This window comes from Pecten maximus, chromosome 3, assembly GCF_902652985.1.
Source record: "Pecten maximus chromosome 3, xPecMax1.1, whole genome shotgun sequence".
Lineage (NCBI taxonomy): Eukaryota > Metazoa > Mollusca > Bivalvia > Pectinida > Pectinidae > Pecten > Pecten maximus.
The window spans coordinates 18335732-18362125 of NC_047017.1; the positions used below are offsets into that span (position 1 = coordinate 18335732).

The window sequence follows — 26394 nt, forward strand, 5'->3', positions numbered from 1 at the left end:
CCTGTTGGATTTCACGAAGAAAGCAGATCTTGAATTAATGCCAATTTGATAGGATTCATATTGATACCCGAGCACTATACACAGCACTACGTCACTATATTGCAGTACTGTGAATACTTCCACCTAGCCCTGTAACTGTTAATCTGCATTATTGTAATCTCCTTCAAAACCTTGTAGTAGATAATACACAGGCGATACACGTACAAACGTTGTCCCCAGGAATTAGCGGGGTGTAGCATTTCTGTCTATACAAGAGATCTCAACTGTAAACTACAGTATAAAACATAAAGATCGCTGTCCTAGTCCTATCGGTCTGTGTGGTGTGAGGACTAACTAGTCTGTACATAATGATACACTGGACGTAACAGGTACGTTGTTAAATAACCAGTAATTGCACGTAATTATTAATTGCACCATCAAAATAATTAATTAATTAATATTTGTTCCACTGCTTATATATATGCTAATCTGTATCTAGCTGTTGAGGATTTCTTAAGCGTATTTGCAGTGTTAGTGGACTACTACATTAATTGTGTATTCCTGAATAGCCCGTCTTAATTTTCATCAGATAATTCTATGACTGTTAACTAACCTTACAGCAGTAATCTGCACGTAATTGCGGTGCACAGGTAGGTGTGAATGCAATATTATTGATAGAAACCTATTAGCTGATTACAAATTGGATGGATGAGCATGGATAATTGTGTGTGAGATGATTTAGTGTGCTGTGGGCACATATTGGGGATGATTGATGTAGCCACCTTGCAAGCTCACCAGAATACTGCCAGTAGAATCTTGCCATGGGTTCTGGCTGACGTATATTGAAGTGCTGCTTCTGTTTCCAGTCACTACTGCAGCTCCATACATACATGTACCTGGATTGTTGTAGTCTCGATCAGTGTGTGTTGTGATTCTATTATATGCAACACCAACAGATTCTGTTTGAAATTTTAAATGTGATGGATGTTGTGTTGAACAGAAGAAATTGTACACTATGGTTTTAAATACAGAACCCAAAGATGTCTGCCAATGTATTGATTTTCACAAATCTTTGACATTTTCCTGGAGATTTTTTGTTTTAATTTTTCTTGTTTTTTGTTTTGTCTCCAAATAGGACTTGGCTGTTTGATAACTTCTGGATTGCTGACTCAACATCTTGACAAAGAATTTTGGAAAAAGCACTGACTGCAATTCAAACGACTCCAAACAAATCTGACTTTTGTTTTTGGAGTTTTAATTAAACACATAACAACCATATAAAGCCATCAAGATGGATGTGGAATCGAATGTAAAGTGTGAGCCTGGGAGCCCTCTTGGCCTGAGTAGGTGCACACAGCCCTCCCTGGATGAGAGTTTTGGTAGAGATGTATTTGCAGACTACAACGTAGATGATTATGGATCTGATGGAAATAGTGGGGATAACAGTGGAGACATATCCCCTTGCAGTATAGACAATGGAAAAATGGATTTTATATCCAGTTCTTTCTCTTCAGACCCTGAAAGTATGGATGGACCTAAACGTATATGTTTAGTATGTGGAGATATAGCTTCAGGATATCATTACGGCGTTTCTTCTTGTGAGGCATGCAAAGCTTTTTTCAAACGAACAATTCAAGGTAAGAATTTGAAAATTTTATTGTGAATTTTACCTTTGTTTTCTCTTAATTTCATATTTTGTCATGAAATGTTCTTCACAGGTGCTGCCAGAGAGTAGTATATATTTAGATAGGAACTAGAGCTAGAGAGTGTTGTGGTATGTAGTAAGGTTGGTTATATATTGGTGCATGTAGGTCAGCTTCCATCAGGACTGACGTAAATGAAGATGTAGACTGTTTGATCTGATTCACATCTCAGCACCACTATCTTGTATATTTATTCTTGTTTTGGCTGAAGCCTCGAGCTACCTGGGTAATGCCAATTGTGTTATTCCATTACCTCCACTGTTCATGCTAAGTCTTAGATTTATCATCTAAATATAGGGATGACTTGAGGACAAAATGATAGTACTATAGGGTCATCTTTGCAAATTGCACTTTTGTTTACTTTCATCATTCTCCTGTTTTAAGAGGATAGACGATGATAAGAAATTCTAGTCTAGGATGAAACTAACAAATGCTGTGTATTTTCATCAAAGCTCAATGTGTTCCTGAAGTTGTCTCACATGTGTTTCGCAGAGTGCTGCTTGCAGCAGGCTGTTATACCAGTAATTAGATAACGCCTATCTGAACTTTTTTACCACTCTTTATATAATCCGAAGCTCCAGATTGTACGAAGAGAGCTATGACTGTCTGTATTGTCATGAACGATGTATGTTTGCATATTCTTGCTGTTCTCAAATTAAATGGTCTTTCCGAGACAATAACTAGTTCATTTAGCTGACTATAGTGAATAGTGTCATTGGACCGACTGAGATATGCTTAGTACATTGGAATCCTTCCATGCATAGACCAGGAGCTATTGAACTTGTCAATTTGCCAAGCAAATCAGAATCGCTGACCAGAATCAATAGGTAGAGTTGTGTAGTAAGTTGGCTGGATATGTAACCGGAATGGTCGGCTCACCTAGGACAATCAAATCTGACCGGGACAACTTTAAGTACAACTTTAAGTAGTCAGAAATTCCTGTAAAATATATATTTCTATTTTGTCATATGAAAAATGCCATTCACAGTCAATGTCAAATGTATAACACAACTTCTATTTATCATGACGTTGTACAGTTTTGCTACTGTAGGCCTACCGGAGTCTGTTTGGTAGTGTGATTGGCTTCTATCAATCCTATATTGATACAGATAACATACAACTAAAGGCCACGATCTGCTTAAGATAGCAGTACTGGTAGTGTAGATAGTAGATAAGTCCATTGAGCCACACACTGCTGCAATCCTTTCATATCTTTTCAGAACTATACCAATTTTGACAAAAAGAAAGTAAAATTGTATTCTCAAATAAGTGCCCCTTGTGTAAAAGTTTAATATTAAAGTTTGGGGAAGGCTTATTTGTGAAACACTTGACTTAGTGTAATTTTTGGTTTTTGTTTGGTTTTCTCTAATTAATGATTTTGCAAAACTGAAGAGGGATTGATTTGGAGAGCTATTCATAGTAGTATTTAAGAGGGAAAATGCATCAAAGACAGTGCTGAGGATTCTAACCCTCTGACCTCCAAACTCTAGCTAATTATTTCAGCTATCTTGTCACAAGCAGCCAATAATGTATTGCATTGATATTGAAATTTTTGAATTGTGTTTCCAACTTTAATTACAAGACTCTTTTAAAGCTTATTTGTTTTAGTGGTAACTGTAGAGGTAATGGTCCTGTTGTGTTAGATAGTTTTATGCTGATGATTGTTTTCTAGTTGTTAGAGTGATAATTTAACAAATATCCCATTTTTTGATTGGTTGCATCTGTTAATAATATATAACAATATTTTTTTATGAAATTCAAATGAACAGTTGAGTATTTAGAGGTCTACACAAATTTGTCACATTCCAATTATCTGACTCCATGCATTACTGTTCCATTCAGTTGTAAAGATGTTTGAAAAGGTTAAGAAATGATTGAAAAACAGATAAAAGTACACACAGACATTTAACCTTTTTGAGAATGCATGCACTATTGAAGCCAGTGTTTTGATCTGAATAGCATTGGATTGGAAATGTGATGCTTGAGCTTGCAGACGTCAAACCTCTTTGACGAGAATGCCATCAATCCATTGGTCTGTTGGTGTTCTGTTGTAACTGTATGGGTAAAATAAAAGATCCATTCCTTTGGGAGTCACCAAAAAACTTTTTTTTTATAAAAAAAATCTCCCCTGACCCCCATATCGGTTCTTTTGGAATCATCAATGAAAAACGTTTTGCCCCTCCCCCCACACCCCCATGCTAGTCTCATTGACCACTGATACCTCTGTAGGGGGTCAATAACTATACAAATAATGGTGTTGGGTTAAGTGACAGGCAGAGGTAGTAATTATACACATATTTAAATATAAATGACAAGATAGTTGCCACTTTACGTACCAAACACAAGTGAATGTCAAGGTATATTGATTTAATGAATAACTTAACATTTTATTAGGACTGTGCAAAGACACCTGCCATGGACAATGATAGAATTGTTTGACTGTCCAGTAGATACACACTGAGGACTATCTGTAGATATATCGTAACTGTAGCGTTATATCTACAGGTATATATCGCATGCTCCAGTAGCCATATTAGCTAGATAACTGTGTCATGTGTTAAACAGTATTTGCCTAACAAATCAGCTTACTCTATGGGTCTGTGCATGATACTTTAAACCGTACATAATACCCAGGGCATACGATCTTCGTCCTCGACTGGCTCACAGGCCACCGAGGCCACCGATAGAATCAGAATTAACAGAGATTAAATGTACCCCGTGTCTATTATCTGGTGTTGGCCATAAGTTGTTTTAAATACTATCTATACAGTATGAATAAACTGCTTGAAATATAAGATTGGAATATGTTCCTGCATGCTGACTTAGTCACTCCTTTTAATCAGTTTGTTTTTACAATGAATTTGTACTAGTATTGAAAATCACACACTCAGATTATAATTAGAATTCCAAAGGCTCAAGAAATCAATACATGGCATGGCACACCTTTTGAGCCTTTTTATTAGAAGATTCAAATTTTCACGTTTTACATCTAGGCATAATGCCTTGTACCTCTACAGAGTTGTGCATAGAAATTAAATTTTAACGTCATTATAAACTATTTAAGAAATTCCTTACGTTACTAAAGTAAAATTCTAATTAAATTAGATTAATTTGATTTATGCTGGGAAGCTGCAGGATGGGTTTCTACTAGATAGGGATCAGATACAGGTACAGACAGTTATAGATTTGTTGTGGGGGTTGGTTGTTTATAGATCAGAATAGCATATCAAGTAGTAACAGCTGCAGAAGATCCTTCTGTAGTCATTATTATCATACGTGGCCCACCAATTGTGATCTGCATACCATAGTCTCTATTTATTTAGCATATGAACCAAGACTTTAAACATTACAACTTCTTCTTCTGTAAAACCTCAGTATGAACCGTCAAAGGAAGGTACACTGTAAAAAGAACACCCAATGATAGCAATAAAAATATCAAACTATGTATTTTCACAGATGTTCAAATGGCTTTCCCCTTCTCACATTATATATTTGTTGACAATGTAATTGATTTTGGGTGTGGGATGCAAATGAAAGTCCTTCTGAGGAATTGCTGAAATAGATATACTCTGAAAAAGCATGCCCCAAAGAGCATATAAACCAGAGGATATCTGCACTTCGGAACACATGCCACAAAGGACATTTGCACCAAGAACATGCTGAGAATCTCAAGGAGCAAAAACGTTTATGAACCGATATACCCTGAATAATATACAGTCTAAGGTAAAAACAGCATGGATGCTGAGAACAGCTTTAACTACAATTGAGTCTAATATACCTCACAGAACATAATTATATATATAAACCAAAAGAATGGTGAAAAGCATGACAAAAGGTGCTTATATACCAAAAGAATGGTGAAAAGCATGACAGCAGGTGCTTATTGAAAAACTAAATCTACACACTAGGGGTTTTAATGTCTTTTTCATAGGTTGATAACATAATAATAGTTAGTAATATTGTATAATCAATTAGATTTGATTACCAGGTATTAATAGTATTCAGTAATATTGTATAATCAATTGTAGGGTCTTTTTAGAGTAAGTTTCATTGAACCTATAGTTTATATAAAAGCTTTGGCTTGTGGCCAGTTGGCCTAATTGTACAACAATGTACTGAAAATTTACAAAGAGTGAGTCGAGAATCGGAAACCGCAGCGTCATGCATGATGAAATGTTAATGGAGTTATGACGTATTTAAAAGATTTTTTTATCTTTTTATAAGAATTAATTTAAAACATGAATATTTTATAAGAATAAGCAAACATTGTCTTGCAGATGAAATTTCTTGTCTTCTTTGATATATAAATTAATGAACTAGTGTAGGAATAAAACATGTCAAACTTTTTTTTAGAGATAAGAAATATAAGTTAGTTGAAAATTGAGAATAGCCAGAAGTGTTGAGTTTCCTGGGAAATCATTGATTGTGATGAAATGCTTTCTTGTTGGTTCAAATTTGGTGTTAAATGTTATTTATCAGTGGGAGAAGGCAGCTTTCCAGTGTGTGGATATATGGGATAAATCGATTATGAACGAGATTTTTCGTGATCAGAGTAAGCCTGAAGCATTACTGGGTTGTAGATCACAAAGCCTGTCTCTGACTTTATGGAATTGACAACGAAGGCCAAAATGGCAAATATTCTAATTGAATGTTGTCTGTCAATCAATCAGTGCCACTAATTGCTTCCCTTTTCCCCAGTCTTTTGCAAATCAATTACTAGGCTTTATTTGTACTAGCTGGTGGCTACTGATATACAGTATGTGGGTTAGCTAATGCAGACCCAACAATTTCTGCTTACATTAGGTAAATCTTATTAGATTGAAAATGCTTCAACATTTAACAATTTGGACATTGCTGCCTCTCTTAACCTCAAATTTCCTATTAGATTAAAATTGCTTTTAACATTCAACAATTTTAACTTTGCTCTCTCCTAACCAAAAGTTTCTTTTAGGTTTAAATTGTCATCAAACTTCAACAACGTTTATATTATTGCTCTCTGCACTACAAATTTCTTGTTAGATTGCAATTGCTCTCATTGTTCAGCAGTTTTCGCTACAAAACCTACAACACATACAAACATATACATCAATGTGACATGTTCACACTTTTGATTATTAAACCATTTTTTTTTTTTTTTTTTTTTGGTACTTGTAAATTATTCACATAAATATTCTGTCAGACATTTCATTATGACGATGTCTCATCTGGAAGTTGGTACAATGTCTGATTATCAAGTGAAATGTTTCATATAATTTAATGCTTAGACAGATAAATTATATAAATGAATATTCAGCATGCAAGCATTGTAATCAATTATAGTGACGTGGCATAGTGGTACTGACGTCACACCCAGGACCTCAGAGAACTTGACGTCTCCCTCATTGCTTTTATATCTCCCATGCAACACTCTGACGTCAGGCACTATTTCCGTAACCTTTGACATTTACTGCGAGAAACAGATTTGACTACAGAGCCCAAACCCCCTGTTGGCTTCAATAACTTTCTGCCACTGCTGGGATATCACAGCTAAGATATTGATTGAATGTACAGATTTAAATACTGTTGGAAGTGTTTTTAGGGAAGATCATTAAACAGAAAGTTTGTTTTAGTCACTTTGATGAAAGTGTGGTCCACTGGTGGTTCCATTTCTTAACTACTCATTCCACCTGTTTTAGAATTTCAAATTAATTTAGTCAAGTGCATTTAAAAAAAAATTTAACACAATTTTTTGTGCAAATTAGAAAACAAAGCTAGTTCTAAATTTAACTGTTCTAATTTTATATGGACACCACTTTAGGATATGGTATGAGAATGAGTTGTGGCCTTGTGTTTATATGTAGAGTTGTGGCCCTTTGTTTTATTGTATACTTCAGTTTTCAAGTCAAGGGGCAGTTGACTGAGTTCGATTTATTTTATCAAATATGTTAATGTAAAGATTATTTTACTAATATAAAAAGCCAGTCTAAATGAACAAGGTTTCTAGTTTACTGCTGTAGTATCCCTTGAATAATTTAGGCAGAGAATGACTCTCCAACCTAGGACAAGGACCTTACCCAGGATAGCATGACTGACCCTTGATTCAGTTGATTTCAAATCACCTCATGGCTTCATATCACCAAGCTTTAGTTAACAGTCAATTAGATCCATTGAGAAAGACAGATTACCAAAGAATACATATCCATCATGCATGTAGTGTTAAAGGACTGCCTAGCCATAGTCTCCTGTTTTCTGGTCTCGTTCAGTAAAGGGATAGGTTACGGCCTGTAGTATTTGATATCTGTGATAAGATAACAAGGAATAGATAATAAAAGGGACAATGACATTCAGTACTTGTCTTACTGATTTTTGCTTGAATTTCGACCTGTAATGAAAATGTTAGAGAGGTTAAAGATTTGATGGGTATTGATAGACAGAAAAGAAGGCAATCTGAAATATTTTACTGTTACGTTAAGGCCAAATTTAGATTGTGAATATATATCCGCAAAAAGTTCTGTGTATTGGTATAATGTTGAGGTAACTTTAGATGTTACAGAACAACCAGTAACTCTATCTGAGCTCTCCTGTTACAATGTAGCATTGCTTTCTATAGGGGAAGCGGCCTTATTCTTACATCTTCGTCTAACTTGTGTATATTTAATGGATAAATCTGGCAACAGAAGTGTTAAGGATGTAATTCATTATTCATTATTTTTTCACTGATAAATATTCATATGGGACAAAATTTGTACGCAGTGACTGTAAATGTAGGTGTCCAAACATTATGTATAGTGTCTCATTTATTTAAAGTGTCATATATCTCAATGAAGTGAAGGGTATTTGTCAAAAGATAGAGGGCAAACTCCAAATATGAAAAATGATGCCTGGTCTTCTGATGTTCCAGATAGGAACATTACTTGTCGGTTTGAAAAGGCTTGGTTAAAGCTGTTTTATATAAGGAAATGATGGCAATTTTACCTGGGAGATTCCAGGTAAATTTTCAATATATTTTCATGTCCGTTTCATAGCACCGTTGGGCTTCAGTCGAAGGTCTGACAACTGAGCAAGAGAAAAGACATGGTGTTTTGTATTAAATATCAGGCTTTGTACAACAGATACTGGTTTGTTCTTGCTTCAAGCTCACTGCCTAGCAAGAAAAAAGACATGGTATCTTGTATTAAATATCTGGCTATGTACAATGGATACTAGTTTGTTCTTACTGTGCAGAAAAACCAGAAACCTTACTACCTTTTGTCTTTTCTAATATGAATGTTAGGAGGTCTTTTCTGAAACCAGTATCCTGTAATTTTTTTTGAATGTTCCTTGCGTTGAGACAATTTCATGAGATCTTTGATCTGTAATTGTCCAATTACATGGTTGTTAACACTTTAGGTGTTATTTCAGCTGATTTTCTTCTGAAAGATAGTAATTGCTCTGGCTATTCCTCTAGTGCCTTCCACCATTGAGAGAAATATTGGACATTAAGTGCCAAAATGATAAAGACAAACAAGTTCAGACAAGAAGTTAACATTCAGTGGTTGTGTTTGTACGTAACATACAATATACACAGTTATGTCTTAACGCATTGACTTAAGTGTAACATTCAGTAACATGAACTATAGTGTATCCTACTGTATTAGTATATTTATATTGCAAAATATAAAATGACTATGTTAGTAAAATGAGGAAAACTTGCACTACCTACCAACATTTTCATCCCAAGTCTTTCCATGGTTTATGATAGTTAAAATCTAATGAAATAAATTATTCAATGATTGATGGATGAAAACCACAATTTTTCACAATTTTTCACAATTTTTTGTAAAAAATGACAAAGTTTGATTTACATTGTATTGATAAAGTATTGTGATACCAAAAATATACTATAATAAGAATAAAGGTGATACCTCTACTGTGTAACCATGAGTACCTGTGTCTCAGACCTGCCATTGCTGAATTGCACCTCTCTTGATTATACAATGGCCTTACCACCATCCCTCTTGGCTTTTTGTTTGTGACACCATTGTATAGAGTCTTTGTTAAATTTGTTCTCTTGATCTTAGATCAGAGACACAGGTTTCAAGTGCAATATTCACTACTGGTGCTCTACAACATTGCAATCAACTGTTCAGTGTTTAATTGACAAGGAAACAGTATAAAATTTATTAAGATTTATGTAATAAAATTCTGTGTATAAGATTCAGGCTAGATATTCCAGAGTACAAACTGGTGATAAACAACACATTTTTCACTGTTCCTGACATTGATCTCATAAGTTATATTGAAAATTGAACAAACGAGAATAATTTTCCATCAGTTTATTTCTTTAATTTGAACATAAATCTGATCACAGATGGAAGTTGTGTGTAGTTTATGTGTGATTTGCATATAGATAGCATGCAGTCTCATGCCCTAGAGTGTTCCTCAATGGTTTTACTATGTAATCTTTGGATCCAGATGTCTGCCAGGAAGACAAGTGAACCAGAGACTGTCATATATCTTATTTCAAAAATATCTTAGCTGATGTCAGGCCATTATGCAAAATTATCCCACAGATCAGACAAAGCTTGTACCATTTCCATTGATAATTGACTTCCAGTATATGTCTTGTGTAAACATTAGCCAGAGAAATCATGTTGGGCTTTATCACTGTGTATATTTATTGGAAACCCATATGTTTAATTCAAGCTGTCAGACCTTATCTTTGTATCTAAATGTGCATGATGTGTGTTTTGCAGGCTATATATCTCCATATGTTCCTTCGTGAGGTTATGCAATCCTTGTTTAATGGTAGATTATCAGTATTAAAACTAGCAGATATTTTTACCATTTTGAACACCTGTCACCAAAAAATGAATAATTTGTGGTATATTGGAGTACTATAGGTATAAAGTAATAGAAAATATAAGAATGTCCACCATCATGAAGGAGTTTTCTCATTCATAGAAAACCAGAGGTTTCTTTGTCAGTACACAGTAGTACTCACAGCAGTTAAGTGATGTAATAATTACTTAAGCTAAGTGTTCTATCTGTGTAAATCTGCCTCTTTAAAGAGAATAATCTTTTTGCATTTAGTATTTAGCAGGCAATTACAGTACTTTTGGGAGTACTTAACACACAATGCCCATGGGGACACAGAATTGCTTTATTATACAAAGTTTTAATCAAAGCTACAGGATTGACTTTAAAGGCACAACTTTACCACCTTTCTCACTGTAAGCAAACTCTCTTGTTCTTGCTGTACATTGAGGGGAAATCTTAGGCTAATTAAATCAGAAGAAATAGCACTCATTGCTGAGTTGGCCAGCTGTTCCAATTGGTCCAGAAGCCGTGTCAGTTTGGTACTGGCAGTCTTACTGTCACGTAAATATCAGATATTTATGAGAGCTCTTTCTTTCGGCATTGATTCAGTTGTACAAAATTAATTATCCTTTTGAAGATTCCCATGCATTGCATGTACAGGCGTGATTAGATAATGCCCGGGCTGGAAGCAAGGCCTGGCTCTTCAGAAAAGGTTACAGTGGATTGGAACTGGTAGATATGAGGTTTTGGAAATAAATACGGTACAAGAATATTTGGAACTCATGGTTTTACGTCATTGTTAGGTCACAAGATGCCAGTACTGGAATAAGAACGCTTGTTAATTAGTTAAGATACAATGTATTCTGATATAAGGGTTTACCTTCATCATTACTGACAACAAATTATTGCCAAGAAGTGGGTAACTTTTTTCATTGGTCATTAGTGAGCTGCCCTTGTTCATTGGTGATTATTGACAAGGAATTTGTTACTCTTTTCATTGGTCATTACTCACAGGAAGTGAGCTGCCATTGATTGTTACTCTTTTTCATTGGTCTTTACTGTCAACTCAATTAATCGTTTTCATTGGTGCTTATTGACTAGAAGGGGCGATTTTGTTTCTCTGATGATTATAGGCAAGAAGTGGCCAGTTTGTTTCATTGGTGATTATTGGTAAGAAGCGGAGTTTTTGGTCAATGATCATTAATATTGACAAGAAGCGTGTTGTCATTGATCAGTAGGCCTGAAATAGCTTAATGTGTGTGTCTTGTTACGTGATGTCTGGTGCAGAGGGATTTGACATAAGACAGTGGTGTTGGTGTGTCTGGTTCTGAAACCTCAACATGACCACACATCTCTGGCGTTCCCGCTTTCTACATATAGCCACACAGCTCTTGTGATGCCTCTTTCTGAAGCCTCGGAACCCTGGTGCTACTACTTACTATCAGCACACCACGTTGCCCTTCCCTTCCCCATGTTTAGTTTCAGGGTTTTCTTAACAAATCAAAATCAATTTAGCTATTATGTAATATATTGCATATGGCTACTGTTCTCACAGCTACAAAAATATAATACTCCTAAGCATTTGAAGGACAAATTAACAATTGTAACACCAACACATGCAGCTAAAAATAATATAATTGCAGGCAGTTTCATTACTGTAGGCGGAATCTCTATTTTACCCCATTAATAAGCTTTTGTTTTCTTCTATTTATTGTTATGTGCAAAGCCTCGAAGACTATATATATCACATGTTTTTTACACAAGGTACACAGGAGATATCAATAATGTTCTTATTGAGTTTCTTAACATGAGTAATTTTCCATTTTACATCCAAGTGATATTGATTTAAAACATTACTGTAGGGCCAGATCTAAAGCAGGTGTTCCAATAAATTACACTGATGCAGTTAATGGTGTCTGGCGATGATTTTCAGCCTTGCAGATCGAATCAACCTCTGACTTTCATTTGTAATAAAACATACAGTAAAATGTTGAATAGTTGACATGTTTAATGTCTACATATCTATGATATGGCTATTAACATCATTTCCTTTATTTTAAATAGATTTCATGTTATCTGGAGAGAGTTGTTCCCTTTGCTCATTTCCTCCTGTCTTAGCGAATACAAAGGTGAAAGTTTGAAGGAAATCTCCATCACTTGTCTCATTACTAGAACCATTACCTGGCTTCCTTACAGAGGCGACCTTCTCCAAGATATAACTACAGTCTAGCCATGCTAAGCTCAGAATTAACTATTAATTGACAACTGCATTACTTGAAATAGTAGATATCATTACAAGGCAGTGTCCAGGAGGAAGTGAAGGTTTTTTTCCTGGGTGTTAGAGGAGGCTTGCATTAGTAGGGATTTGCTACCTCAGTACCTATAGGTTTTAGAAGTTTTGCCACATCAGCATAAGGATCATCTATGCAGTACCTGTACCTGAGTATTTGGATTAAGTTGTTTTTTATGATATAGGTAGCAGCTATGAGGTTGTACATATCATTCCATTACCAGTTCTTGAGTGTTTGGTTGTAGTTGTTTGTATGAGGAAGGTAGCAGATATGAGGTAGTTAAGATCATTCCTATACCAGTTCCTGAGTGTTTGGTTGTAGTTATTTGTATGAGGAAGGTAGCACCTATGAGGTAGTATAGATTGTTCTCTACTCTGTGTAACCCAGCCATCAAGTTTATGTAAAGTCACACCTATGTTTATCCTATTGGCACACTGATGACATCCCACCTACTTAGATCAATCAGTATTTTATTGAACGCTGGTCTAATGTCCATTCAGTGTTGCAGGAAATCAAATAGGGTTTGTATGAAAATCCTGGTGGCAGTGAGACCCACAAAAAGCTTAATCGTGTTTGGCAAAATTATTGATATCTTTGTGAAAGGTCAGGCTTTTGAAAAACCAAAGTGGAATTAATCAGAGCATGACATTGTTGTTTGAGGTTGGGTGAATTTGTAAATATCATTTTTTTTATAGTTTGCTCCAACAGGTAGCAGAGATACAGATCGTAATGTGGATATTTATGACAAATAATCCAGTATGGATGGGCAAAACATACCACCATACAACAACCAGTATAGTAACATGGCAAAAACACTGGACATGGGGGATACTGAGGAAACCGTGTCTTTTTGATGAAGTTAATAAAAATTGTTGATGCGAAGGGAAGGAGTGAATGTGATAATGATGGTGATTAGACAGAATGTGCGATATTGGTTTGTAATCTGATAGAGATGTAAACCTAAGAACAGGAGTTAATGAAATGTTTCTCCTTCAGTATTATAACATAGTTGTGGTATTTTATGCCTAAATGAGTAGCTATCAATACTGCTATTTGCAGACAATGTGGTCTTTTAGAGGTTGCTTTGACGCCTCTGTGGAGACAGTAATTTAATGAAGGGTTTCAGAAATAGACTTTAAGGATCTGTCCATCACATCACTAATGTTTTATCACTGCAGAGGAGTAGGTACTCGACTATTGTGTTAAAGGGGAATTTGTTATTACAGAAAAAAAACTATTCTCAGACCCATTATAATAACTTACAAGAAATGTTCACGATTAGAAGCTAGTCTTACTTGAGAAATTTGTCTTGCCATTAAAGGAAATCAGTCTGGAACTCACTACAATAGCAAAAACATCTGTATACTCATTGTAAATAGACAAAGCAGTCAGAGGCAGATACTCGATACAATATAGCAAATACAAAGCAGTCTGAAACTCGCTACAATAGCAAAAACCTGAACCTAAATGCTAAAATTCATTGCAATAGAAAAAGCGCCTTTACTTGTAGAAAATCTTAAGACTATACTGACTAATATTTAGAAGTATATTCACATACTCTCATACCCATTACATTACTAGAGATTTAGTAATTCTCCTATTTGTTACTGTAAAGAATCTGTCTGTCATTGGATGAGATGAGCATTCAGTCTTGTTAGAGTCATTGTTCTAATAATGTGATTGGCTAATACTCTTAAGAAATGCACTTTAGCATCTGTATTATATCACTGTCACAGCTAAAATCAGGCCCGATAGTTAGGTTCCTGTTAGGGGAAGTGCTTGTAAGCATAAACTCGTAGAAGGGCACCATGTACAAAGTTATATTGTATAATTCGTAAAGAATTTGTTAGCGATTTAGGTGTTAAAACTCCTTGACATCACAACAGCTCAGATATTGATACATTTGTTTCTTTCTAAGGTGATTGATTTCAATTGTGATATTTTTGATGAAGTGTTTATATCCGAGTTTTCCGGGGTTGATCCATCACAGTCGCTCCAGATAGGGCATGCATTTAAGAAATCACCAGACTTATGATGGAGAACTTTCTCATTGGTTTTTACTGTAGGAGCTTCATCATAATTTCTGCATGTATTGATTTAAGGTTATTTTACCAAATCCATGGAAATAGGACCACTCCTTTCATCTGGTATTGAGCATATAATTATCAAGTATCGCTTAGACTTAAAAGTTTTCTCTTTTTTAATGCAATAGTAGTTTTGTTTTTTTACTTTGTTCCAATAGACAGATGAAAATGCCAATGGTAATATAGATGTTGTTCAAACTAGAGGAATGACAGATGGTGAGATCAGAATTGTAGTTGTATTACATTAGCCAGTTTTATGTAGACCAATACTTGTGCTAGAGTTACATATTACTGCACATTTTATCTGTAAGGTATGCTAACACAATGCCTCTAATCAGTTGTTTGCATCTAGTTTGCTCTTATCAAATTTCCATGCACAGGCAAGCGCAGTTGTAAACCATTTAAAACGTTGGTATCACTCCAATGGAAAGTGTGTCAAGTTTTTATTTTACAATAGAAAAATAAAGTATTTTTGGTTGTTTTTACCTGTGGTATGTATTCTTTAATATAGGAGTTTAGGAAAAGAGCCAAAACAGACAAAAAAAAAAAAAAAAACACAGACAAAAAAAAAGTAGGCTGATATTTGACAATACTGCATGTAGTATGTATCCTTAACATGTTGGAATACTGACAGGAAAACAAATGTCAACCTCTGAGGGTATTTGTATCAATTGTCTCTTAATGTATAGATAAATGGTATTAAGTATACCTGTTTATCTAAGTCATATTGTCTCCCCATCCCCGGCCTACAATTGCATTCCTGAGAGAGATGGTGGTACACTGGCCCTTCGTCACCTTGTTATTGTCCATCTCTCCAATAACATACTGCTACAGAATTTATCGGGCTGCTAAGCCAAGTTTTATGGATAAAAAAATAATCATTTGTGCATCAAAAGCTTTTCCTTCAGTGGAACCTGCCTCTGAGTTTATTGATGGGTTCAGATGCTTGAGAAGATAGTGGGATGCGATTCTTGGCACAAATAAAGATATAGTGGAATACAGAGTTAGGAGACCAATGGGTTCACAAAGAGATGGGCAACTAGCCTTTTCCGATGAAATAGATTGTTTCAGCAACCCTGTTTAAGGAAGATCTTGTGAGTAGAGACCATTTATCGGGACCTGGGAGACCTGTAACTGTGGCACTTGTCTCCGGTGATGAGCAGGGCGTGCTGATTGAAGACATTTCTGTTTGTTGTCTATACTTAACTTTATATTTGGAATATAAATGTTCCCTGGTGATAGTCTGTCTGTCTTGTTATTCAGTGACGTCTTTCCAGTAATTTATGGTTTACTATTATCTCAACTGCTGTGGAGATATTTCTGGAATAGGTTTCCAGCATGTTTTCCCCTTCTTTTTTTCTCTTGCCTATCATCCTCCTACACTGTGAATGCATAGCCACAAATATCTCTTGATATCATTATAGAATGAATGTTTACAGTCTAAATCTGTCTAACTTTCATACAGCTGATTTAGGTATTCAGACTTCATGTACACCACATTGATTTCCTATTGAAAATAATCAATACACATTCAAGACCAGGTTATAACAACGCCTCAAGTTGAACTCAAGTTCAAGCCTTTTTGATATAAATGGGACTGTCTAGAGCATATATTGGGATAAAAATCTGTCTAACGTTCGGTGTTCTGTCTTTAAGATGCTCTGTAATAACCAAAGATCTTGTTATCTGTGGAGTCGATTGAGACGTATGTTAATGTGTATTCAACTTGTTATCAACAGTGACAAGTTGAATAAAGGGTTGATTAATTAAGAGGCCTGGCCAGATGATTTTGTGTAATTAGTGAAGGGTTTATTGGTAGGAGAGGGCACCTGTCACTCGAAGTGTTAGGTGTTACTACATACTGTTCTTATCTTCTTAGTGATAAAGGTAGAGTAGATACTGAGGCTGCAAGACCAATCAGGAAGACATTGATAGATTTTTTTATCATATAACTGGCATCAAGTGAAGAATGATGAGATGTTATGGTATGGCTCTCCCATTTAATTTTGTGAGATAAATAATAGTACAGTTTGATAGCCCCCATCAATGTATTTGAGCAACTTTTAGTACCGCTAGACACTTTTCAATATAATTGTGAGATATATTGATTCCTTCCTTGGTAATGCTTGAAGGATTTACTGTTATTGGTCTGATAGTAGAACTGATATTGATTCCAAGATCTGAGCTTTAATAACTTATTGGATTATGAGGATGATAGTTGTTCTGTTTGATAAGCTAACATTGGTAGTATTTGGATTTCTTGAACTCTGAAACAGTAGGCTATAGGGCAGCAAGAGTTCAGCCGTGAAAGTAGAACTGATATTGAATCAGAGATCTAAGCTTGATAAGTTATTGGATTATGAGGATAATAGTCGTTCTGTTGAATAAGGTGGCCTTGGTGGTATTTCTGGAACTCTGAAACAATGCTTTTGGGATGCGAAAGTTCAAATGTACGGGCACATTTGTTATATTCATCCGGTGATAATGATCAGAAACTGCTAGCACTGAGGGATGAAAGGAATCTGTTTGATACATAAGATCACTGTTTTTCTCCTTAAAAACATTGTTTACATATGCTAATGGCAAAACACACTGGAAAATATTGTTGTGCTCTCCTCACCATCTTCTCAATGTTACAGGCTCTTGGTGCAAATTAAATCACACTCTGTTGGTCTTCACTGAGCATATTCGCACATGTGATGCTACCTAAATGCTCTTTGTGCTCAAGATAGAAGAGAAACGGTCTCATATGATTTGTGTGGTAACAGGTATCCTGTATTGCCTCTTATTCCCAGCCTTGGCACAAAAGAACCATGACAAATAGACATTACTGTTACATGAATGTGTGTACGATTCCTTCATTAGCTCTTAGGTATGAGGATGTCTTCATTACGCCATTGTTTTTGAACCTCAGTCCCCATAGAACATTGTACGTCATACTGTGATATACAGATGTCGTCATCATTGTTTCATAACATAACAGTCCACACATGTTTCCACTTACGATCGTTGTTGTATAATTACAACAGGGTCACCATGGTTTCTTGTTTATGTTTATTCTTGATGACAAAGGTTGATCACATAATGGTGAAGAGATTGTGACACAAAACCTGAAACACGCGCGACTATAAACACTGCAGTAACATGGATCCCCTGTTTTCTTTGTTTATCATTGTGTATGTTAATTCTTAATGACAAAGGTTGATCACTTAATGTGACCCTGAAACACATGCAATTATAACCTCTGCTGTTAGGATCGAAGCACAGGCTTGTGACAAGTTGTGGTAGATTAGAAAAAAAATATACAGTGTAATATTAAATAGATATATAACCTTCAAAGGGTGATTACATGTAGTGGATGATGACACTCTATACTATTCATGTGTTAATATGCCTGTCACTGGTAATAATGATAGTTAACACTACCTCTTTGATGGTGTATGCAATATTGCCTGCCTTTCATCAATAATTACACTTTATTTCCCCTGGAATAATTGATGGTTTATACCTATATCAGCTTGACTTTATATATACTTACCAATCTGTATACCTTGGTACATATAACGGAAATATGATGCACTGTTTTGTCTATAATGCCTACCGTTATAGAAACACAGAACAAATGCTGGCAGTTTTCAGTCAACCCAGATTTATATACAGTGATAGAACTATCAATACCATTATGATTTATCTGTAGCTGAAATATTAGACCAATGCAAATAATCAATAGATCGGCCATAAGGTCTGGCCTCCTGACTACTGAAGGAAGTGTTCATTTTCTGACCCACCATTTTCATCATCTGATGAGTGTAAATGAGGACGACAACATCCTGTGTTGTTTGGCTATCAGGGTATCTCTTCAAGACAGGAAGAGAATCTAGATTGAAAGGTTAAAAAGCAACACACTCTTGGCATCAAGCTATAAATGTATTGTTAGGGTCTCTGTGAAACTGGCCGCCGGTTTTGTTAGCCTTGTTATCATGCTCAGTATGCCCCTAGTTGATTCCTTTGAGGCTTGCTCTATAAAGATCACACTTATAAGACATAGTTGTTTGGGTTTATATGTCCCCATTATATAAATGTCCATCTGCCTGAGGAGACTGGCAGTCTCAATATTCTCCTATTCTTTAGACTTCAACCTTTGATGAATGTAATGATAGTAGGATAGTAGTTTGCCTGTCTATATATTGGGTTACTTATAACTGTTTCTGTGAGAATATTGTTACCAGTTTTGCATTCAAGGTTTCAATCATCTATTTTGTTTTTTTTGGTACCATGCAACCAAAGATACAATTTTTTGATTTATGTAGACTTTATATATATTGACTGGCTACCAGCTTCTGAGGTTTTGTAAATATATGTCTTATTTGCATTTTCTACCATCTAGTTATCTTCCCTAGTTTGAATCAGACTATTAACACTAGATAATTAAAAAAAAAGAAAGAATTTTTGCTTATTATTCATAAGGACCAGTCTACAGCTGAAATTGTGAACAGTTTTGTCCAAGTATATTTAAAACAACTATTTACGATTTACTATCTGGATAAATGTTTTAGGGGATGGCTGCCACCTTCGGTGTTTTGTCTCCGTGTAGTCGATTTTGGTTGTCTTGTAAGTTGCATTGCGAGTCAAGGAAGATATCATTACCACCTGTAATTGTATTAGCCCATGGTTTGTATCTAGTCAATACCATTGAAAATGTTCTCCCGATAGAGTCAGTCTCTACACCATATTGCAGTTCTCAAAACAGCAGGTTTGACATTTACGTGAACAAATACACATGTATGTATTTCCTACTTAGATGTTCGGTTGCAGCCTTGTCATATGTAATTATGTCCAATCTCATCCAATGTGGGTTAGATGATGCAATCGCCTTGGTAGGTGGGGAATTTTTTCTCAGTTTTACTTTTGCTGATAAAAGGAGAATGCTTCATGTTGAAAATCTAAACTTATAGAAAGTTTTGTGTTTCTGTGAGATAAGATGGATTTGAAGGCATATTTGGGTTAAAGATCACTCGTGTCAAGGTAGGCTTATTTCGCAATACTGACCCGGAAATGCAACTCTGCCTGTGAATTACGTAATGCTGTCGTAATACTGTCGTAGGATTTGTGGTTTTGGCATTATCTGACACATGTCATCTGAAATGAAATACAATATGTAGTTATTAAAACTTTGTATCTCATTTAAGTTTTTCAAACTTTAGTTTTAATAAAACTAATGAGTCATGAGTCGAGGAGACAGGAATATATTCTGTTCTGAAATTTATTTCACGCTTGGCCTTAGTTCTATACCGATCATAATCTAAATATAGAGCCTTCTCTTAAAATAGCATGTGATTAGCATAACTAGTGCAAGGGAATTTTGATGTGGGCCATATATAGTGATATTCAGATAGGAGTGACCTGGTCTATCAGCCCTACAGATATAAGTGATAAAAATGGCTAGGCTGACAATATATGGGTCGTGTGATACATATACCTGTATACTGACCTGGGAGGTGGTGTAAGTGCAAAATAGCTACCTACGAGTGCAGGCCAAGGCCTTCAATCTGGCATGACCACCAGTGATTGTTTGACAAAGTGGTCACATTTATTTGGACACTTGAGATTAGACTTGTCAGGTCACAGATTCCTTATATGTTGAGTTGACCGTGGTATGTCGTACTGTAAATCTACTGTAAATCTTTGTATAGATCTATCACCTGACCTCGCCTATCTCATACCAGTCTGCTTGTCATATGTCGCTTTTCTTCACAAACACAGGAATTTGTCTTAATCTTTTTTTTTTCAATGCCTGTTTCTCCACAAAATACAAGAAAATAAAACAGTTTCTCTTGTCTGAATCTTCAGTAAGCCTATTTACTTTTTATGTCCCTTTTTCTCCATGAAATTACAAGAAAAGAAATAAAAAGAAATTGTTCCTGTCTTTATTGTCAGCTTCTGCAACTTCTCTTGTAATGTTACTGGGTACCATTGGTCAAGGTTTACTGAACAGCTACTGGTTTCTAAATGCTACATGCAAATGACATTACTAGATTAAGTGTAAAGACAATTGGATTGTCTCGGATAGCTAGGGTGTGTTGTATGGCCCAAGAGACCTGACCGCAGTGTTCAAGTGATACCCAGCACCCTGCACTGGCTGTTCAGACTTGGACCACCAGTGTAATATGATTACGCTGTCTTAGTAACAAAATTGGATCTGAGGTTGTTACTAAATAATTGAGTATGGTATGTAAAACATTACAGAAGTTGGAATGAAGTGTTTGGTTGGTTTATTGCATTTGCTTGTTCTGGTATTAGTGCAGGGCAGGTATGTAGGAATTTTCCACTGTCCTGCATTGCAACCTTGCAATGCAGGGGTAGTAGAACGGATGTGGTCTAGGACTTATCTCTATAACGGATGTGTTATAGTTACCATGGAAGTTCCTCCAATTAGATTCTCATTGTCCTAAATAGTAAACATTTTCAAATTTAAAAAATGTCCTTGAGACCTGTCACTTGGATTTGATTTATGAACCTTTGTATTGAAGAGGATATGCATACATGTTGGCATTTTTACAACTTTGATAGGTACTTAGATAAACTTTAATATATAATACCGTATATAGGACTATATGTCTGTTTAAATTCAGGTTGTTTCTACCACAGTAACTGTCACACAAACATATTACATTTGGAGTGAAATCTGTGTGACACCAGTCTGGGGACCAGAGTGTTGGCCTTAAGGGACAATCTTTCGAGTAGGGATATATATCATGTGTTATAAAACAGCAGTGTATATTCCCTGAAGTAGGAGCATGTCTGATTTTGAGGAAGGAGTACTGGCTAATTGGCTGCAATTTATAACAACAGTATGCCCCGAAAGTTCATTGCCGTGCTGTGTTTTGAAACTTGAGAATTGCGTTTTGGTTGACTTACAGAGCTGTTTGGCATTTCCTTGCTTTTGAATAAGAAGCATTGTTAGTGAAGAATACAATGCGATATATATATTCAGTCTTCAAATTTCCCTTTGGGCAATTGCAGTAACACTGATGTAGCCAGTGTATGGAAAGCCTGGCAATGTTTTGGTTTTAGACACACTGACTGGAGCCTGGAATCTGAACTGGTGTGATGGGTGATGTGATCAGCATCACAAACCATCACCACCACCCACACACATACCAACGGTCTGTATCTGTTGGCTGATGCAGCCCAAACATCAATACAGACAACTACACAGAGTGGGGGGACACCAAACAACACTTCAATACCATCCAACTAATCTACGCAGCTTTCCTTCCTAAATGCCAACCGACCAAAGCATACATAATAATATCTATACTACAGACATTTTGGGCCTCCAAGAGCTGATAGGATTTTTTTTCCAGGAGAGTTCAGGTTGCAAAATGTTCTCCTCCACTGACAGTTCACCTTAATTGGTGATCAGTGATGGTGGCACTGGGGAAACGTAAAGAAATAGTTGTTTTATCAATCAGAATGTTTCTGCTTTGTTCTGTGATTAATCTATGATGTACTTTAGTTTTAAAATATTACACTAGATCTGTTCTGGAGTTGGTTCTGATATAGGACTAGCAGTGAAAGGAACTTATTTACATAATTCTCCGCTATTGATTACTGAAGTGTTCCCTCGGGCATGTTCAGCTATGGATATTGTAGAATTAGCTGTGTTAACTAAAATAACAGTCAGAAAACAGGTTTTTAACATCTTTTATCAAGCTCCTATGTGTACAGCAGACTATGTATGTACATAGCAGGTCTTGTTTTATATAGGATGTAACAAAGGTACTGTACTGTCTGTCTGGAGTAGGCTAGTGGCTCCCTTTGAAGAATGGTGTGCAGTCTTAATTCCACCACGACCCTGTGTTTATCCCCATCCCTTGGCCAGACTTGTCTGTCACATGATACAAAAGAGTTCCATTATAACCTAGCACTAGTTGTAGGTTTGAAGTTCCTCTGTCAGAGTCTTGTCTCTTGTAGGGGGCTACAGAGCAGGACTGGTGCATTATCAAGGCACCACACAGTGCAGTATCAGAAGAGTGCACTGAGGCATGTGTGTTAATTGATCAATAGAGACATACTGATGCATGTTTTTATTAGCCCACCATCATCAGATGGTGGGCTATTCAAATCGCCCTGCGTCCGTGGTCCGTCGTCTGTCCGTCCCTCCGTCCGTCCGTCCGTCCCTCCGTCCGTCCGTCCGTAAACAATTCTTGTTATCGCTATTTCTGAGAAAGTGCTGATGGGATCTTTCTCAAATTTCATATGTAGGTTCCCCTTGGTGCCTAGTTGTGCATATTGCATTTTGGGACCGATCGGAAAACAACATGGCCGACAGGCAGCCATCTTGGATTTTGACAATTGAAGTTTGTTATCTCTATTTCTGAGAAAGTATTGAAGGGATCTTTCTCAAATTTCATATGTAGGTTCCCCTTGGTGCCTAGTTGTGCATATTGCATTTTGGGACCAATCGGAAAACAACATGGCCGACAGGCAGCCATCTTGGATTTTGTCAATTGAAGTTTGTTATCTCTATTTCTGAGAAAGTATTGAAGGGATCTTTCTCAAATTTCATATGTAGGTTCCCCTTGGTCCCTAGTTATGCATATTGCATTTTGGGACCAATCAGAAAACAACATGGCCGATAGGCAGCCATCTTGGATTTTGACAATTGAAGTTTGTTATCTCTATTTCTGAGAAAGTATTGAAGGGATCTTTCTCAAATTTCATATGTAGGTTCCTCTTGGTGCCTAGATATGCATATTGCATTTTGGGACCGATCAGAAAACAACATGGCCGACAGGCAGCCATCTTGGATTTTGACAATTGAAGTTTGTTATCGCTATTTCTGAGGAAGTACTGAAGGGATCTTTCTCAAATTTCATATGTAGGTTCCCTTTGGTGCCTAGTTATGCATATTTCATTTTGGGACCAATCGGAAAACAACATGGCCGACAGGCAGCCATCTTGGATTTTGACAATTGGAGTTTGTTAACGCTATTTCTGAGGAAGCACTGAAGGCATCTTTCTCAAATTTCATATGTAGGTTCCCTTTGGTGCCTAGTTATGCATATTGCATTTTGGGACCAATCGGAAAACAAAATGGCCGACAGGCAGCCATCTTGGATTTTGACAATTGAAGTTTGTTATCCCTATTTCTGAGAAAGTATTGAAGGGATCTTTCTCAAATTTCATATGTAGGTTCCCCTTGGTGCCTAGTTGTGCATATTGCATTTTGAGACTAATCAGAAAACAACATGGCTGACAGGCAGCCATCTTGGATTCTGACAATTAAAGTTTGTTATCGCTATTTCTGTGAAAGTAATGAAGGGATCTTTCTGAAATTTCATATGCAGGTTCCCCTCAGTGCCTAGTTATGCATATTGCATTTTGAGACCAATCGGAAAACACATTGCTGACAGGCAGCCATCTTGGATTTTGACAATTAAAATTTGTTATCGCTATTTCTCAGAAAGTAATGAAGGGATCTTTCTGAAATTTCATATGCAGGTTCCCCCTCAGTGCCTATTTATTCATTTTTGCATTTTGAGACTAACAGAAAAACAAATGGCCGACGGGCAGTTTTGGGTTTTGACAATTGATTTTTTTTTACGTTTTTTTTGTAAAAGTATGAAGGGATCTTTTTCAAATTCATAGTAGGTTCCCCTCGAAGTTCATTGCCGTGCTGTGTTTTGAAACTTGAGAATTGCGTTTTGGTTGACTTACAGAGCTGTTTGGCATTTCCTTGCTTTTGAATAAGAAGCATTGTTAGTGAAGAATACAATGCGATATATATATTCAGTCTTCAAATTTCCCTTTGGGCAATTGCAGTAACACTGATGTAGCCAGTGTATGGAAAGCCTGGCAATGTTTTGGTTTTAGACACACTGACTGGAGCCTGGAATCTGAACTGGTGTGATGGGTGATGTGATCAGCATCACAAACCATCACCACCACCCACACACATACCAACGGTCTGTATCTGTTGGCTGATGCAGCCCAAACATCAATACAGACAACTACACAGAGTGGGGGGACACCAAACAACACTTCAATACCATCCAACTAATCTACGCAGCTTTCCTTCCTAAATGCCAACCGACCAAAGCATACATAATAATATCTATACTACAGACATTTTGGGCCTCCAAGAGCTGATAGGATTTTTTTTCCAGGAGAGTTCAGGTTGCAAAATGTTCTCCTCCACTGACAGTTCACCTTAATTGGTGATCAGTGATGGTGGCACTGGGGAAATGTAAAGAAATAGTTGTTTTATCCATCAGAATGTTTCTGCTTTGTTCTGTGATTAATCTATGATGTACTTTAGTTTTAAAGTATTACACTAGATCTGTTCTGGAGTTGGTTCTGATATAGGACTAGCAGTGAAAGGAACTTATTTACATAATTCTCCGCTATTGATTACTGAAGTGTTCCCTCGGGTATGTTCAGCTATGGATATTGTAGAATTAGCTGTGTTAACTAAAATAACAGTCAGAAAACAGGTTTTTAACATCTTTTATCAAGCTCCTATGTGTACAGCAGACTATGTATGTACATAGCAGGTCTTGTTTTATATAGGATGTAACAAAGGTACTGTACTGTCTGTCTGGAGTAGGCTAGTGGCTCCCTTTGAAGAATGGTGTGCAGTCTTAATTCCACCACGACCCTGTGTTTATCCCCATCCCTTGGCCAGACTTGTCTGTCACATGATACAAAAGAGTTCCATTATAACCTAGCACTAGTTGTAGGTTTAAAGTTCCTCTGTCAGAGTTTTGTCTCTTGTAGGGGGCTACAGAGCAGGACTGGTGCATTATCAAGGCACCACACAGTGCCAAACCATGCAGTATCAGAAGAGTGCACTGATGCATTTGTGTTAATTGATCAATAGAGAGACATTCTGATGCATGTTTTTGTTGACCAATAGAGACACTCTGATGCATGTTTGTTTTTTTTACCAATAGAATGACATACAGATGCATGTGTATGTATATGTGCCTTGTGCATGATGATTTCAATTTCCATTTTGTTAATTTTCCATTTCTAGATAGTAATATACCTGTTTCAAGCAATAGAAAAGGCATGCTGATGCATGTTTGTTTTTTGACTAATGGAAAGGCACGCTGTCATTTTGATTTATATGTATTTTAGACCAACAAAATGGTACACTGATATTTTGTGCAGAAGTTTATTGGCTAATAGAACAACACTGAGCACCAATGTTGTAGTGATTGGCTAAGAATTTAGAGCCATGAGCAATATCTTTTTTACCTTAAGGGATTTATTGATGTTGCTCATGTTCCATCAGGAAGATTTCTTTACAAGTCCCTTGGAACAAACCTTGCTGATTATTTGGCTATTACTAGTAATGGGTATGTTTTCTTTGTAGTGATGGGCTTGTCTGTGGGGGATTATAAATTACCCAATAAAGTGCGGAACTATCATAATAATTTGTCTGTAACATACTTGCATGTCCTGAATCTCTAAAAACAACGAAGTCTATTTCCTCATTCCTTTCATGTGCAAGCAATATGATCATGTGAATTTATGACCTGCAAAAGTGTT

General features: G+C 36.3%; 1 protein-coding gene across 4 annotated transcripts in view; it reads left to right on the forward strand.

Annotated features, from left to right (window-relative positions):
* The window catches only part of LOC117323436 (estrogen-related receptor gamma-like), a 92123-nt gene that overhangs the window by 17685 nt on the left and 48044 nt on the right, over positions 1–26394 (forward strand). For 3 of the 4 annotated variants that reach the window (XM_033878669.1, XM_033878671.1, XM_033878672.1), the window contains exon 2: positions 1115–1616. In XM_033878669.1, the coding sequence (XP_033734560.1) occupies positions 1271–1616 (346 nt within the window). In that variant the 5' untranslated portion in view covers positions 1115–1270. Of the gene's footprint in view, positions 1–175; positions 369–1114; positions 1617–26394 lie in introns of those variants that run through there. The other variant, XM_033878670.1, reaches the window with a different exon arrangement.